At 34.9% G+C, this 17,484-nt stretch overlaps 1 protein-coding gene across 2 annotated transcripts in view; it reads right to left on the bottom strand.

The window, feature by feature from the left end:
• The window catches only part of BBS9 (Bardet-Biedl syndrome 9), a 286,254-nt gene that overhangs the window by 227,595 nt on the left and 41,175 nt on the right, over positions 1 to 17,484 (bottom strand). For both annotated transcript variants that reach the window (XM_058024837.1, XM_058024846.1), the window contains exons 10-11: positions 4,787 to 4,968; positions 1,474 to 1,550 (exon numbers count right to left, since the gene is read on the bottom strand). In XM_058024837.1, the coding sequence (XP_057880820.1) occupies positions 1,474 to 1,550; positions 4,787 to 4,968 (259 nt within the window). The remainder of the gene's footprint in view (positions 1 to 1,473; positions 1,551 to 4,786; positions 4,969 to 17,484) is intronic.

Below are 17,484 nucleotides of genomic sequence, written 5' to 3'. Positions count from 1 at the left end.
TATAATACCAAATTACTGATTTGAACTTATACTTTCTCATTATAAAACAGTAAATTAAAAACATTAAAATAAGGGCCACTTCTGCAAACTTCATAAGAAGTCAGAAAGCTGGTAGGCTCTCTGGGTTCCAGAAGTAGGACTTGCATTTGTACATTGTGCGCATTTCTCAGCTAAAAAAAGACAGACACCCTCATACAGGCTTGTCACGCTCTCTGGTGACCAGTGGTTGATTCTGAAACAATAGCAGGGGTATAAAGATATGGAATCTTACCATATTCAACTTTCAGAAATTACCTGGATTTCCTGGATCAGAGGCCACACACAGGACGTAGCATTAAATAACAGAATGGCCCTCCACTTGCTTATCTACACAATTTTAATACTCTATATCCTCTTTGCTTTTATCACACAGATTGCAATTTCAATCTTTTCACAAGTGCAGAAGTAGCATCGGAAATCCTGTCGCTCCCACTGTAACTGCAGAAGCCCTAAAATTGTTCCTACTTTTGCTTATTGATCCTTCCCCACAAAGTATCTTATCAGATTTTTCCTTCCTAGGCAGCTACTGAAAGAACCCACAGAAAAGCTGACCACACAGGAAACTAAGATATATGGGCAGATAAAGATTCAAAGCTGTGGTTTGATTGATAGACTGAGTTACTCACATATGAAACAGACCAGTTGCATCTGGAAGGCTGAGCAAATGAGCACAGCAGCATTAGAACATTCTGTGCACCTAACAGCTCCAAGGGTTGTGAGCAAATTATTGCAGCTAGCCCAGACTGTGTCACACTGTCCTTTCTTCCACAGACAAGTGCTAGGACACTAGCACACATTATAAAGAGGTCCATTTATCAAAGAAAAATATCCTTATGTATTTTTTAAACAGTAAGTAGCTGTGAAAAATCAGTTTTGCCAAAACTAGTGGCCAGAAATGGATAATTAAAGATGTTATAGTGCAACAAGCATTTTGTATGTACAAGTATGTTATGTACAAGCTCTCCCAAATCCCACTTTGACTAATTTTTGTAAACTACATATGTATACTACATGAATAAAGTAATTAGGCTGCAACACCAAAGAATATTGAGTGATAGCTTGTTGAAGAAAGATTAGAATGCAGCTTGAGTGATTTGAGTATTCTTTCTTTGAAAGATCCAAGGGTGACACTTTGTTTCCCCCAACATTTACCACTGCTCACCACTACAAAGTTATTCCAGACCCTAAGTTCTTGATCACTTATGTTTGCCCAGCCAAGAATCTAAAGGTCCCCAGATAGAATATAAATAAATAATTGTAATAATTCTAGTTAAAATCTTTAATAAAAGTGGGTGCTAATTGATGGAAAACTGTGGGCCATGAAGCTCAGTCACACAAATGTAAATAGTAATCACTATGCATGATCAGTCATTATTTACTCATATGAAATCAATGGGGTTTTTGGAGTAATTTCCTTTTTATGCAGGTACGTACAGATTCTTCATCCAAATCAGGTGAAACTTCTGCTGTGACAGTTACATCTCTCTGTTTTTCAGATTCAGGCAAAATATCTTAAAGAAAAAAGCAAATCAGTTCTCCTTTAAGAAACATTCAGCTACATTCCTAAAAACAATACTATTTCAACAGCATCAAGTCAGAAAGTTGGACCTCTACACCTAGTAGTGTAAAGAAAAAAATAGCAATGTGTATGATTTTGGAAACATCAATAAAGCGTTACAATTTCATTAGATTTCTACAGACAACTTAAACCTGGATCTTATTCTGGGTTTCTGATTTAAGTATGAAAACGGATTTAGACGCATTCTATAACAAGATTTTACACCTAATATTCATGATCTTTAGAGACTGTATTTTTAAGGTATTTTTAAACTTTCATTCTCACATGCATATGCCAATATACAATGAATAACTACCTCCAAAATAACTCCACACCTCTCATGACACTTTAATATAAATAATTTTATCGTGAATATGTTAAAAAAAAGAAAGATTCTGTGACTAACAGTCTAATCTTCAGCAAATTCCTCTGCATTAGGAGGTATATCAAAGTTTTATGTATAGACTATTTCATGTGGCTTAACTAAAATAAATCACCAGATTATTTCTAGGACTATCAACATACAAGGCAAAAGAATGCTACAAACTCACTAAAATCCATAATACAAAACCTTATGCCAATTTACACATGCAAAAAAAAAATGATACAAATTAAATCCTTAAAAACCTTGAGGAATTGCATAACCTCTTAAGAGTCCAGAAGTACAGCCCTAGGATATTTGCATTTTTCTGAAACGCGTTTCTATTTTTTAACATACTAAATGTATTGGAAAATTAAAAATCTGAACAGGAAATACATAGTTCCTAAAGTAACGAGTAAAGAGTTGATGTAAAGGGGCGATTAACATATTAATTGAATAACTGAGAGCATGAGCACATTCAGAAAGCTGCTACAATTTTATTACACACACAGTCCTGAAAATGACCTAGAAGTAGTAGTACATTACGTCTTTCTAACAAGAGGGTCAAGGGAAAAGATTTTGATGAAGACAGAAAATAAGTATTCATTTTCTTGTGCTCAGAGAGAAATACGTCCTTTAACTACAAGACAGAAAAGCAAAACCTAAACACGTTTCTCCAATACCACCTAGAAAAGAAGTTTAGGACTGTTTTATACTGCCACAATTGCAAAGAACTGGTCCTGCCAATTACACATAGCTCAGCATGGTCCATTCTTTTTCTATCCCTTCTCAACCATTTCTCTTCTGGGTGCTTCTTCAAGCTAACAATGTTGCAACCTCTGTCATACAGTTATTTTTCTATTAGAAGTACAACAGAGATTACAATCAAAGTTTAAATGTAAGTATCAGCTTTTTGTTACTATTAAACTGAGCCAAAACACTTTTAATCACTTATGTCATCCAGACTGATGCAAGTAACATTAGATTTAAGTTAGTATAACAGTTAAGATTTTTAAATATTTCATCAGTTTATATTGTAAATCCTTATTCTTCTAAATGTATAAAACAGCTTAAGTTCAACAATTTAATGGTCAGCACTGGACAGAAATACAAGACATTTATGGAAATAACTACCCTAAGTTTTTGTAATACAATGACCTAATTCTAAATACCTTCTGCGTTTGAAAGTCAAAATGAAACAAAGAAAAATTATTTCCATATAAGGGCAAATATTTTCAAAACAACACAAGCTCTGACTGCACAAGCATGAATTCAAAAGACAAGAAATTCAACAAGTCATTTTGAAGATTGTGCTCAGGAGTAAATTAACGGTAACCAAGGCTCATGCTGAAGTTTAAAGAAAAAAAAGCAAAATTAAACAAAGCCAACACACCCAAAATTGACAAGTATTCTTCACAAGTAAAATGTTTTGTTATATAAGAATGTTGTCATATACCCAGTTTTACATCCAGTTAAAGAAAGCCAAACACAACATCATTAGGAGATCTCTCCACAACAAAAGAGCATCCATAAAAACTCATCTGAAAACACCACTTCAATCAGATTAGACAAATTGAGGAAGAAAAGGAATTTAAACAAAGAGAATGGTGAAAAAATCAAAAATATTCATAGTAAATTTATCATTCATGACAGTTATTACAAAATTTTAAAAGGACAGCTACAGTTTCTTTCTCTCTCCTCAGAATTTCCAGACAACATGTTGAAATAAACAAGCTGAAGTTGATTCACTTCGAATTTGTTGATTTGTTCTTTCCGCCATGCTTTTCCTTCCTTTGGTTAAGACAGACAAAATTGTCAAATACCCATAAGGATGGACTGTGGTAAAAATCAGTGGAATTTATTCACATCTGTATGCTTAAATAACACATTACTGGATTCAGAAAATGAAAATCCTGATATAAGTCTACCATGATAATGGATGAAGTTACATGTAATTACAAAACAAAGCAATCTTTGTGTTACAGAATCAAACTCATGCTTGCAGATAAATAATTTTTATTTTCCAGGAATTTCAGCTGCAAGATTTTTGGTTTTTTTTTTTCACCTAGAAAACCATAACTATTTCTTTAATTCATTTTAAGAATGTGCTATCTATCATGAAGGAAAAAAAATTAATTTGTTCTTTCTATTTGTTGAAGATTTATCCATAGCTTCCTATAAAATCACATGCTTCCAATTCCCTGCACAAACCAGGCTGTTCAAAAACACAGTTATGAAAACTTAAACTTTGAGGGATCTCTGTAGAAATTATGTGCCCTTACTTGAATAAAATCAATGCCAGTTATTAGCAATGCATATAAATTCCAGAATTTATTATCATCAGATATGTCATTCTGTTCTACAAGCATGCTTTTCAATAGTTAAACTAACAGAAAAGTTGCTTTTAAAAAAGTCATTTTTTGTTAATTTCATAACTTAAAAAGTCATTTGTATTAATAAACTGAATCTGGCAGTATCTTTATTCTCTCTGAAACCTAACTACATCAGATTGTTGAAATTCTTCAAGTTTTCTTGCTTTTGGGTAGTCCCTGCACCATCAATTTTTATTCTGAACCGTTGCACTAGTGAGAATTATCTGCAACCTGATGTAAATAACTTTAACCTTCCTACACCATCATGAAAATAAAAAGAAAAAATCCTTTATCCGAGGGCTTTACTGTCTAGGATTTATTTTTTTATTCTTAAATACTAAATTTTCTACAGAAATGTAACAATGGGCAAAGACTGAAACTAAAATATTTTAAAATGTTAAAAGAAAAGTCAGGTGAATAAAGGTGTGTAAAATATAGAACAAGAAAGAAGTATACCTTGTGTTTTTGTGGCCTCCCTGATGATTTTCTGAAGCTCTTTCATTTCAGCATTCATTTCTTCATAGTTTATTTCCCTAGAATCAACCTTAGGAGCCTGGAAGATTGAAGGATCAGTTCCAAGGTATGAACATTGAAGATGTCCATCATCACTCAGAGTGACTATAACACCCTTCAAGTCTCTGCACAAGAAAAAAAAAAATGAAGCTTACTAAGAAATTGGGAAGAATCACAGAAGCAATAACATTAATAATAATATTTATTCTTTAATTAATATATCTTCATTAATATTACTCTCACTCAATGCAATCATACCTACAAATGGATTTGTTTTAGATGACAAAAGGGCCCTCAGAACCTGTGAATCCGTACAATCAGGAGAGGTGATGGAAAGGATCAGAACAAACAAGCTGAATGCACTGGACAGTTGTAACCTATTTATTCATCTAAGTCTTTTGAAGTTGCAATATTTAGATTACTATGCAGGAAAAGGAATCTGGGGGAGGGGAAAAGGAAGGGAAAAGAGGGGTTAGAAGAAATCATGAACAGATGGAAGATGCTCACAAAGAAGACAGCTTTAGGGCTTTGATGGTATTAATAGCTCCCCTAACCAATTCTTTGGCTGCTATTGCAGCTACTGTGCTGGCTCCAAACCCGGGCTGGCTCTTCCCTGCAGTATCCATCTAAAAGGAAACTACACAGATCCAGAGCATTCCCCTTGCACTCCTCTGTATCAATACCAGTGAGTGTTTTATTAGCTACACTATAGTCTCTTTTCTCTCAAGGGAAAAGTACCTCATTGCCCCTACAAAAATCTCACTCATTTTGCTTATCTGATCTTTACAATGCAAATGCAAGGTTCAGGAAAGTATTTAACAAACTATGAGACAATAGGGACTGCTGCCAGGATTTTGCTTAATTTGAAGCTTACTCCTAACAGAAGAGAAACCGAACAGTAAAAACCAGCATAGAAGTTAACAGCAAATCCTAGAAGCATATACTTTCACTTTATTTTTTAAATGCCTACTTTTATTTAAATTAAAAGCCCGTACTCACTTTCAAAATCATGACATTACACATTCATGCCAGTAATTTGCTCTTACTCCATCCTTAGAATACCTTATAGCAGATACTGCCTTTGCATCAAACATGACTGCCATAAAAAGCAAAGAAAGATGAAATTTAATTCTTAGATATAAAAGTCTTTTGGACAAGAAGGCCTAATTCACTATCGCGTGAATCAAACCCTTGTAAAATACTGAATTTATGTAAGCATTCAAGTTTACATAAATTATGTATGCATTCAAGCATACATATTCTATAATTCATATAGAATTAACAAAAATTCTTTTCACTTACACACACAGATACCTCTAAAGGCCTCCTCTAGTACAATGAAAAGGCAGATAGCTATGTAAAAGAAATAGAATCCTCTCTGGTTTCCTACATGGTCTTGTAGCATGGCTCCAGAACACACATATAGAAAACCTCAATCTAAAATTTTCCATGGTAATAGTAATTACAAAAGCCAACAGATGCCACAGATTAATTTTAACCACTGATGGTCCACTTGTACTGTTCAAAAATGTCTTTCTGTTGCACACTAAGGCCACAATCCCAATGGTGGTTCTACAGCTGCAATCAAATAATCTGTAAAAACTATGCTGTAACTGAGATCATCTGAACTCTGTATAGTTATAACTGCACACAGGAATGAAGACCCTACTGGGCACTGTACAAAAAAGTAATTGTTGTACGTAAGTTTAAGCTTTCTCTTTCTGCAGAAAGCAATTGTTACTCAGTGAAAGAAATAAATCTCTTTGTTGAGTTATGAATGTATGGAAACTGCTTGTGAGGGCCTTTTGGACAACAGGTACCTCCAGTGAGCCCTTCACTGAGGCTGGAACATGCAAATCTGAACTGCCTTTTGGAATAGAACACAGATAAAAGGGCTCAAACACAATGTTCACCTTATCTACCATATAAACTCATCTTAAACAGAAACAGTCTTCTTTTTTGGCACTACTGCTTACTGCTACAGAAAAGCTTCCATCTACCACTGCAACTTTTAACATGCAAATTTTCAGCACACCCTACCAAAAAGGTAACAGGAATCTGTCTTTGTGAGCACCATAAGGCTGGAGATGCCAAGACTCACACAACAAATACTTGAAGGAAAATAAGTGGAAGACTTAACATTAATTTTCAACTTACATATCCAGTACCCATGGCAGCAGCCATCCTGTGAATGCCATGACCTTTTTGCGACCCGTGAGCTTGGGGCTTGTATCCTAACGGGACTTTCTGACAAACTGTAAATTATCAGCAGGAACTGGAACTAAGCATGAGTCCTGGTTTCTCTCTCTTCTTGAATATTTGTTGTTGATTTGTTGTTGGTTTTTTTGCTTAGGATTGGGTCTGTTGTTTTAATTACATGCAGAACTGCCCATCCTAATTTTCTTATGTCCAAAAAGCTTTGTACAACACAAAACCATGTTTACAGAATTCTGGATGGCACACAAAACAAATACTTTGGGACAAACCTGAGTTCCCTAATATGAGAAATGCTAGGAGACAGGTTATTATGAATACTTGCACCACAACACCATCTTAGCAAGTATGCAAATAACACCCAGCGTACAGGGTTTTGTCAGCATCTGCCAAATGTTTGCAAGGAGCTTTGCCATATTGGTCAGGGGTGCAGCAAAGTCTTTAAAACTGGGGCATTGTTGAGGCAGTGCATGCTACCAAATGTACTGCCCCACCCTTTGCTATCAAATTATAGCAAATACTGACTTTTTAAAGGGGTGGGGGACAAAACAAGAGAAACAGCACCAGGAGCTTTTTCTACAACTGGATAAAGAAAACTTCTGAAAACAAGACAGTTTCTAGAATTGTCAAGCAATGATTTTGGACGATCTTTTTCTGAAATTTATGCACCTGGTTTTTTTCCCTATTTTTTTCCCTAAAGTATACAGCTGTTAATCTAATAAGGAAAGATCCATGAGGAATCTGAATGTAAATCAAAAGGGCATGAAGAAATATCGCTACAAAGTCAGCAATAAATCTTTGATGATATACTACTAAGGTATAATACATTCAAAAGTGGTTTGTAAATACCACCCTTCCTATACACAATTAAGCTGGCAGTTATCTGCAGCTAATCAGTCTATCAAATGAGATTCATTTAAATTAATGAGGTGATTTACCTATGTAAATTATGCTTGGCTTAACTTCTGAGTCAACATTACAGAATGCACATTCAGAAGCTACACCTTAAAATGAACTCACTTCAACCAGCTTTTCTGACAGTCACAACACCCTTGAAGTCTACACTATCTCAGAGACAAAAGCATTAGTTTAAGAAAGCAGCATTATAAATTACAATTTTCCTTTGCTTCAGTTAGTGTTCTGCTGGGTCCCAAGAAGATTGTTCAACATGAAACATACCTAAGTATAAAAAAGCCTTTCTCAGTAATCTTTCCTTGTTAAAAGTGGTCTATGAATTTGCACATCAATAGAAACAATAAGAAAAATATGGGTAAGCAGTTCTAATTTTTTTTTATAATACATTCATTTCTCTGTTGGAATGTTTGTCAGGCAGTCAAAATTGCATTATTTTCTCAATATTTTTTTAACAGTGGTTAAGGACAGCAGGGGGAGGGGAAGCATATTTAACAGCTTTATAGAACTTTCCCCACAGCTACTGCTCTCACACAATATCCTTGCAAATACCATTACTTCATTTGGCACATTTTGCATACAATCTGGAATTTCTAGTACTTGTTAAATTTCTTTTATTGTAAGCTATTCTTTTTTTACTATGTATAACACAATAGTCAGAGTAATAGTAAATCTAAGGGGACATTTTAACAGTGAGGAACTCAAAGTATAAAACAAATTATTCTGATGTCTAAAATAACTTTACAGTACAAAGCAGCTCCTACACACATATGGTAATAATTTGAAAAACTATCTTTTATTGGATTCTGGGTAATAATAATGGCATATGCTTTTTGTAGGTCTTCTCTTACTAAACAAATTGCTCATAACATAGTTCTTGAAGAAATTAAAATGCTTTGCATGTTTCCAGTTATATAATACTAAACTGATTACTCAAACAATTGTTTTGTTGAATCAGTAGTTCTGTTTTACTTGAATGACACATACTAAGCTTTGGACAACTCTTAGGACAAGGTCTGGTTATTGACACCATTTGCAGCCTTAATTATTTATAATAGCTCATAAAATTTCTACTTCAATTTCAGAAGCGCTCTTAATTGCTATTACTCAAACCAACCATTTTAAAAAACAAGATTCTCTGCAATACTACTTTCTGCTCCTCATTGACAATGTATTATTTAAAAACTACTAAACTAGGAAACTAATTCCTGGAATTGTGCTCAAGCATTTTGAATCCATTTCTCTCCTCATTTTATCACCCTTTGAGGTAATTATAGGCAAGAGCATACCTCAATAGCACTTTTTAGTTTAGTACTTCTGAAAACCTAAATTATTCTAAGTTCACTACCATTTCAGTATCATTTTAAGGTACAACTACATGAAGTATCTGATAAAACACTGAAGGAAGATCAGACTAGGAGTAACTAACTATAAGAATTTTCTAACATGAACTAATGAGAATAAAAGTAAAAAGCCTATCTAACTCATATTAAAAACTCAAAAATCTCAAGTATCCCCACAGCTGAATATTCAAAGTACATCCAGTGTGACTCAATGCAAGTTACTAGATACCTAACTGTCCTGCACATCTCTAGAGCACTCTCAGGCTTCTTTAAAATGCTTTCCTCAGTTAAAAGATCTTGGTTAACTTACATTAGAAGTAATACTCATATGTGTAAGCCTTCCCCATGCTGCTATTACACATGAAAACAGACAATCTAATTACTATCAAGAATTAAAATTTTTGAAGCTATTTATATTATATATTTAGCATGATTTGCACACTCTGCAGAGGGCACACAAACAAATAATGTAAACATGGTGCTCAAATATAATTATTTAACAATATGTAATTATATTAAATAGTATAAAGGAGCTGCTTTACAGAAAAGCATCCTTCAACTTTCCCATTTGTTTGTTACCTAAGGATGGCTGAACCTAACAGAATACCAGATAGTAATCTGGTTTAAAAAATTATAAAATGCATGCAAGAAGAAGAGGGAAATGAACAATTATTTCATCTTGAAAAGCAATGGAAAAGCAGTTAAAAATATAAGTAATGACTAGAACAACATGTTAACATTTATCCTCTTATAAACACTGAAATGCAGAGGGCCAGAACTGAGTAAAACCTAAATGTGACCATTTTAAATGGCTGAAGAATTCGTCACCTTTCAGGTCATATATGGGTACTTTTGCTCCCTACTTGTGAGTGAGGACATCTCCACAAGCAGCTTTACGTGGTGCCACTACACAGCAAAACAACAAAGCAGCCAGCACCAAGACAAACTTTCACCAGGCTTTTGCTCTTGTAGCTCTCCTTGCGTAGTTTTCTCTTTGAAAAAGACTCTGCCTAAAATGCTGTCCAGCAACCAAATAAAAAGGAGTATTTTCCATCAAACAAAACAAAAAGAGAATAAAAGGGGAAAAAAAAATAAAAGAAGAAGAAAAGGAAATTGACTGCTTTTACTTTTACTGCCAAGTTAAAAGCAAGCACTACCCCCAGGAGTTTGGGTCGGGGGTCCTTTCTGCCAGAGCGCTGCTGCCACCTGCGGGGCAGCAGAGTTTTCATGCAGGTGAGCCCTGAGCGCCACCACGCCACGTTGTGCGAAGCAGGTACAGGGTTTTTCACCAGGGTCACTATAACAGCTTAACACTTATTTCCTAGGCACAAGGCATTCTTACCAGAACAATATTCAACAGTAAATGCCCTGGGACACACACCCCTGCACGAGACAACCTTCTGGTCCATCCACGCAGGGAACACACACGCCACACATGAACTAATACAGGCAGACTAGGCATGAAATTCAAGCTCATGCTACAAGCTGCATACAAAATGCAGAATTTTATCTGAAACAACTTTATTTCTTGCTGTTTTAAATATAAAATCAAAACTATTTCAGAAGTAACAAAAGTTTTACTTAAAAATTACAGCAGATAGCCATCCAAAATGCAGTTTTAAAGTAAAATTAGTATTTCTCAACAAACAGAATAAAAACATAATATTCAGAGTGATGACACAGGCCTCCTGATGACACAGAAATACATATTTTTGCTTTAAACAAAAAAATATAAACAGCAATGAAGTATAATGTATTCAAGGAAAAATTCATATTTACACATTGCATTTCTCAGTATCACAGTTCCATATCTAAGACACTTAGTGGCATTAGCAGAATTGAAAATGAACGTGAGGACTGACAAGCAAACTGGATTACTTTAGTAAGAGTGCAGCCTATATGTCGGAGCTCCAAATAACAAGAAACAAGAGAAATTGCATCGTGCATCTCTGTGACAGTACCAGCATAAGCAACAAGACAAAAAATTAAGACCAGCTGTGACACAGTTAAAACATCTCCATGCTTCATTCTCTCTTAGAGTGTGTTTCTGCATTTGCACTTTCTTCATGTGAAACCTACAATCTGTTTCAAGCCCAAGCTCCCTCACAGGCAGACAGGTATGTAACAGCTTTCAAAGGCTCTACTAACAGCTATGCCATTGTGAATTTATGATATGGAGAGCCTCAACATTTATCCTTCCTCTAAGCCTTCTCTTCTCCTACTTCCAGGTAGTGGTTAGAGTTCATATTGCTACAGTCAAGCTGGAGAGGCCCTGCTATCTCTGCTTCCAAAATAAAAGAGAGTCAAGGAGATTCACTGATAAAATCTACACTCTAGTTAAGTTTATAATTTTAGATAAAATGGATTCCTAATCGTTGGCTTCCTATAAGAATACTGGGAGGTACACAAGGAAAATTAGACCATGCACAGATTATAAAGAGATGAACAACAATAACCATAATGTGTCTTTAAAACAGATTTATTCTGAAAGCTTGAAGAATTACATAACTTTTAAAACACTCAAATTAGTTTACATCTCTTTCTTTTCACAGTTGCCTGCAAGTTTCAAAATTCACCAGCATTTCAGTAATGAAAAAGTGTGTACACTTTCTCTTATTAGTTTTAACAATATTTATAATTGTATCCTCACCCTGTCTGGTAAAGAACAAAACAGTTTTTTCAAAGCATCTCTAGCACTTCGCACTGCTTGCTGCCTCTCAGTTCCACAGCTTGACATAAATGTCCCATGTGCTCCTCCTTGTACAAAAAAAGTCTTTCGGGTTACCAGCACAATAATCAAGATGTTCAAAATCAATAGACTGAAACTTTTCATAAAACTGTTTTTCAAACAAGACATCCAGCACTTTCATGGTTAGAGTGTCAGAAGTATCCATAAATTCCAACCCACTGCTCAATAATCAGCTCCAAGACTGAGTTCAGAACCTGATAAAAGTTATAGTCCACTCTTTCATGACAACTGGCACACACAAATAGTGGGCTAACCAAAAATAACCCCATTATATTTGTTTAAACACAAGGATCTTATTTAAAATAGCAGAGGGGAGTTACCTGCCTTCTTGTTCTAGAGAATTTCCACTTTTAAGGTTTTCTCTATAACCATGAAGGTAGCAATATTTTTAGTGTTATTATAAAGTTGAAACCCTTACAAAATCATATGAGTGTAAAAAGTAGGTCTTTTTGAAAAAACAAATAAGTGACATGCAATAAAATTAGGAGAACTGGCAATATGGGCATGTGCTTAGCATCCTATAGTAAACACCATTTGAAGCTGGCTTGCTAGAAAATCACAGTATATGCTGGACATAGTGCCATAGTATGCTGGACAGATGTGCCATAGTATGTGGCACATCTGTGTCACTTTCAGAATAAGAATCCTACTAAAGCAAAAGAAATACAATCATATTCATATTTTGCAGCTAGGATACACATATTAAATTTATCTCTTTAAAAGACCTTTGAAAAGGGTTGTATTTTCTATTGCCATCTCTCAAAAATCCAGTGGCAGATCAGCGATGAGAAAAACAGATGTAATCTTATTTTTTCCCTTAAAAAATATTTCTTAAAAATGCAATTATGTTAAAGTAGAAAGATTCTAGAAATCTCTGCATTTAATTTCTCAGATCAGGCAACATTCTTATAGAACACTCAAATAAAAATTTATATATATCCATGTATAAAACGGAACAGTTCATACTGTACGTCATAACTGGCATTGCCTCTATTAGAGTACTACTACACAGAAAGGGAAAATCTTTCAACAAACTATAAAGTTTGATTCCTGCAGTTTTCTTTCCATAAAACTGTGTAATAAGTGCTAAGTTTTGCTGGGTTTATATATAAGTTTTGCCATTTTTATACAGTGATCCTTTAACAGTTGTGGTAGCTGTGGTGATGTCAGTTATAACAAGGAATAACAGATGGGCTGGAATGAAGAACAAAGTATTTTCAAGCACCTGGATAGCAAAAAAATTCAATGAGGGGAGTTTTATTTTGACTCCACCCAGTATTACCATATATGTGGTTGCACTTTCACACCTTATAGACTTAATTCAACTACAATATTTCTCCATGTTTTTTCCAGTTAAATTAAATTCCTGTAATTCCTGTTGCCTTTCTACTGTTTGGAGAGCCCAGCTACATTAAGTACATTCAGCCAACCACCCAACATACTACAGTTCTGTGCCAGAAAAAAGTTTTAATTTCAAGTTCATATTTGAACCAGGCCAATACTCTCTCACTAACAAACTGATTGCAGATTTTAATAATTTTTTTTTTAAATATTGGAAGCTAAAATTTCATAAAAGCACATTTTCAACCAATGACTATACACCAGAATTGTGAACTCCAATTTTTGATTCACCTAACTTATTTAAATTAAACTCATCATTCTGTTGGGCTACATATGAGTTCAAATCTGGAAATTAATTCTGAGTCAAAACAAAGAATTTAAACCCTTGTTTGTGTTCTCTTCTTTAAGGAGACAGGTTGCTGAATTAGAGACTTTTTATATCATTCTATTCAGATAAAGTGCCATGAAGTTGCAAGCAAGTTAACTATGTCAGGCTCAAGCTATTACTCATACACACAAGTCTTGTTCTATGAAGCCAGTGAACAACACCCTACAGGGACTTTAAACCTCATTAGACCAGTAAGTATACAAACCACACATTTCTTACCAACCATTCTAATACTATGAAATACTAATAAATCAGAAAATCCCAAGAGAGCATTGTATTAAATATTTTTCAAAAAGGAAAAAAGATTATTCTCTCCGTTCACTGCATTAACTGTAAAACTCTTTATTGTTTGGTGTTGTGGGAAAGATAGGTTTAGTTTTAAATGCAATAAACACAATATCTCTTTTAGCAGAGTGCTCCCCTTCAAAATGCAAACTGATGGGCAACCCTGAAGTGCAGCATCACACATCCATTGGCCTATGCTTCAAATGTGTTGGAGGTGGTGTAGGGACAATCTCTCTCTCAGTCACCAAAAATCCTCAGCCTTGCAGTCAAGCTGCAGACTGTTGGGGAGAGACTGGATAGGAACAGAGTATTGTAACACACAGCAAGGTACCAGGTCATGAAACCCACCCAAGCCTTCCTCACATATTCTTTCAAACCCAGGGTTAAAGCACTTGGAATTTTTCTGCAGGCACTCATCATTTTAGTGAATGATTTTTAGTAGAGTTGGAGTAAAATGATAACTCAGTACACTTCAAGAAACTATTGCTTTAGTAAATTAGAAGTCACTGTCTTTAAAACTAACTTGTATGTTAAAATATTGTAAAATACTCTTTTGCAATGCACCTTTGTAACACAAGTGGGGATATCCTGAGAGAAAGTCCAGTAGTCATGGCTATCAGCACCACGTGGGACAGTTCAGTATTCAAACACTTATTAACATGATTACATAGAAAATTAAATTTCAGTCCCTTCATTAGTCAAAGTCTCTGCTTCTTTATTATTTATGCAAGGGGAGAGCCTCATACAAGAACAACATTACAAATTCTAGATGTAATGATTCACTTTATTTTGTCTTATAAGTAGTAAGAAAATTGGACACTACTATAGCAATTTAAATCAGTAATTTTTCAGTGATTCAGTAAGCTGCAGTATCTCCTGCATCTCAGTCTACACAATGCAACATTACACTTGTAAATTTTAGCCTCTAATTCAGCAAAATCAATTACAGAACAGCATATGTCAAAAAATTAACAATAGCCTATGGGTAGCTAGTTTTAAGAGATGGCTGATAATTATATTACTATCTGACACAGTCATAATGGGCTCATGGTTCATGTACCAATGTTAGGAGTTCAGACATGACCCCAACAGTCAAGACTACAGTGATCACACTTGGAGAAGCAGTACTGGCAATTTGCAGACAGAAATGACTTCTCGATTGCAAACTGTGCAAAACAGAATCAGTGGTGATTCTGTGAGACTCTATGATATATTTAGGTGATTACTGTTCCAGATAAACCATGGCAGACTTGAAGTTCATAAAGAGTTGAAGTGTGGATAAAGCTTGCTAAGTAACCCCGCTTGTCACCTTGACCATATAAAGTCTACTCTATTTCCTGACTTTTCAACAGTTACATTTGTTGAAAAAAGAAAATCTATTTTTTCCCCATCTCAAATAATGAAAATCTATTTACTAGCTTAACTCAAGCTAAAAGGTTGAGTGCTGGAAATCTAATATTTTAAGAAACTCAGAAATTCTAATTCTTTGGAGGTAATAAATTACTTTGGCATAAAAAAACCTTTCCAGACTTCTTTGTATTTCCACTTCAGGAAACATTGTTCCACTACCAAGTAAATGATATTTATCTGTCAAATAAACGAAAGTGAAAGCAAATATTCTAGCTACTTTCATCAACTTGTCCATACCTGTCAACCCCAGGTAATAAAAGCAACCTCATCTCACATTTTACATGGCACACACATCGTTATGGGGTTTATTCTTTTCAAGAATCCTTCTTCCATGAAGAACAGTCTCGCTCACAGATATAGAGGTAGATAAAAGTGATCACAAAATAAAATTGGTTACTGTATTCTAATTCCCAGATGTAGCTCCTAAAAACAAGAGGCACTACATACACAAAGCATCCAACTACCTACAGACAAGTACTAGAGAATCACAGAACATGCTGAGTTGGAAGGGACCCACGAGGATCACTGAGTCCAGCTCCTGGCCCTGCACAGGACAACATTGTGCACAACTGACTCTATATAAAACCCACAGGTTTTGAAATAATGGGTCACAAATGTGGGAAATTAAATCACAATTTGCCATATTCAGAACAGGTGAACTTATCCCAAACACAAACTCACAAATCTCTGCCTCACTACAGCGGCTCTAAATTTTTTCTTTTGGGTATTACTAACCAAATTCTAATGTGGCTGAAGGGGAAAATATCCTTCAATCAACCATTATGTTTGGTGATAAACTAAAGTACTAAAGTACTAAGAGTCCCCAGCAGAATAGAGAAGGAAGAAATATCTTTCCCACAACACACCCCCTAAACTCTGAGGTTGGCTTCCTGTTTGAACTGTGCCTGCTGATAAATTCCACATGAAATCAACATTTTTTTGCCATATGTATACCACCAGACTTAATTTCTTGGTGGACAGTCAGAAGCACAAATAACCAAAATCAGACACATCGTGAAACACTGATTTGAAGAAAAGAGGTATTTGAGCAAGTTTGCAATCCATTCCATTTTAAAAGAAAAAAGTCAAGCTACCTTTTGGCATTCACTGGTTTATCAGATATAACTTGAAGACTGTATACAAACAAAACCAAGAAATAAAGTGGAGAGTAGTGAACTTTAAAAATATTCAGAAGGGAAAAAAGAAAAAAATAGTCCCAAATTTAAAAGCTTCATGCTTTCCTATGGCAAAACACAGGTTCATAACTTGGTAGTAATTATAACAGGAACCCCCTTCCCAAGACTACATCCAAACTCTAAATAAGTGTATCTATAATTCTCTATCTATGTGTTTAAATTCAACTCACACCGGCATTTCAGATGTTTGTGACAGAAATATCCCAGAGCCTGGCAACATGAGCTATTTTGCCTCAGACCAAATGCACCTTAACATAATGTTCTAGTTTCAGGCCAACAAGGACAGAGTAATTAATACTCAGTGCAATCAATCAGCCATTAAAAGATGCACTCTGTGAAACAGCTCTGCCAAGTGTCAAATAAATAGAAAAATAATTGTCTAGCTATTATAATCTACTCCAAGGACCATTTATGGTCAAGTACATGGAGACAGAATAATTCAGATACAGAAAACAAATATGACTTGTGAAAAAAAGTGAGAAGAGAAAGAGACAGAGAAAGAGAAATCTTAACACATCTCAAGAAGCATCAATCAGTGACAAAATTGTAACATTTATAATCTGTAAGCGTAGGAGATATTGCTTATGAAATTTCCTTTGCAAAGGAGACGCAGAGGTACAAAGTAGGTCTTAGAGAAGAGATCTCTCATGAAATAGAAAAATGGAAACTCAAGTGCAGGAAAAAAGGGAATGGACTTTAAAGTCAATTCTGTGAAGATAATAATTATGATGAATACCAAGCAAATACTGCTGCTTACAACTGCTATTACAACACTGAAATTCTGAGCAGAGTAAGAATTCTTA

The sequence above is a fragment of the Melospiza georgiana genome, chromosome 1, assembly GCF_028018845.1.
Source record: "Melospiza georgiana isolate bMelGeo1 chromosome 1, bMelGeo1.pri, whole genome shotgun sequence".
In the NCBI taxonomy this organism is placed as follows: Eukaryota; Metazoa; Chordata; class Aves; order Passeriformes; family Passerellidae; genus Melospiza; species Melospiza georgiana.
The sequence above is the reverse complement of the archived record's forward strand: the minus strand, read 5'-3'. Positions and strand labels throughout refer to the sequence as shown.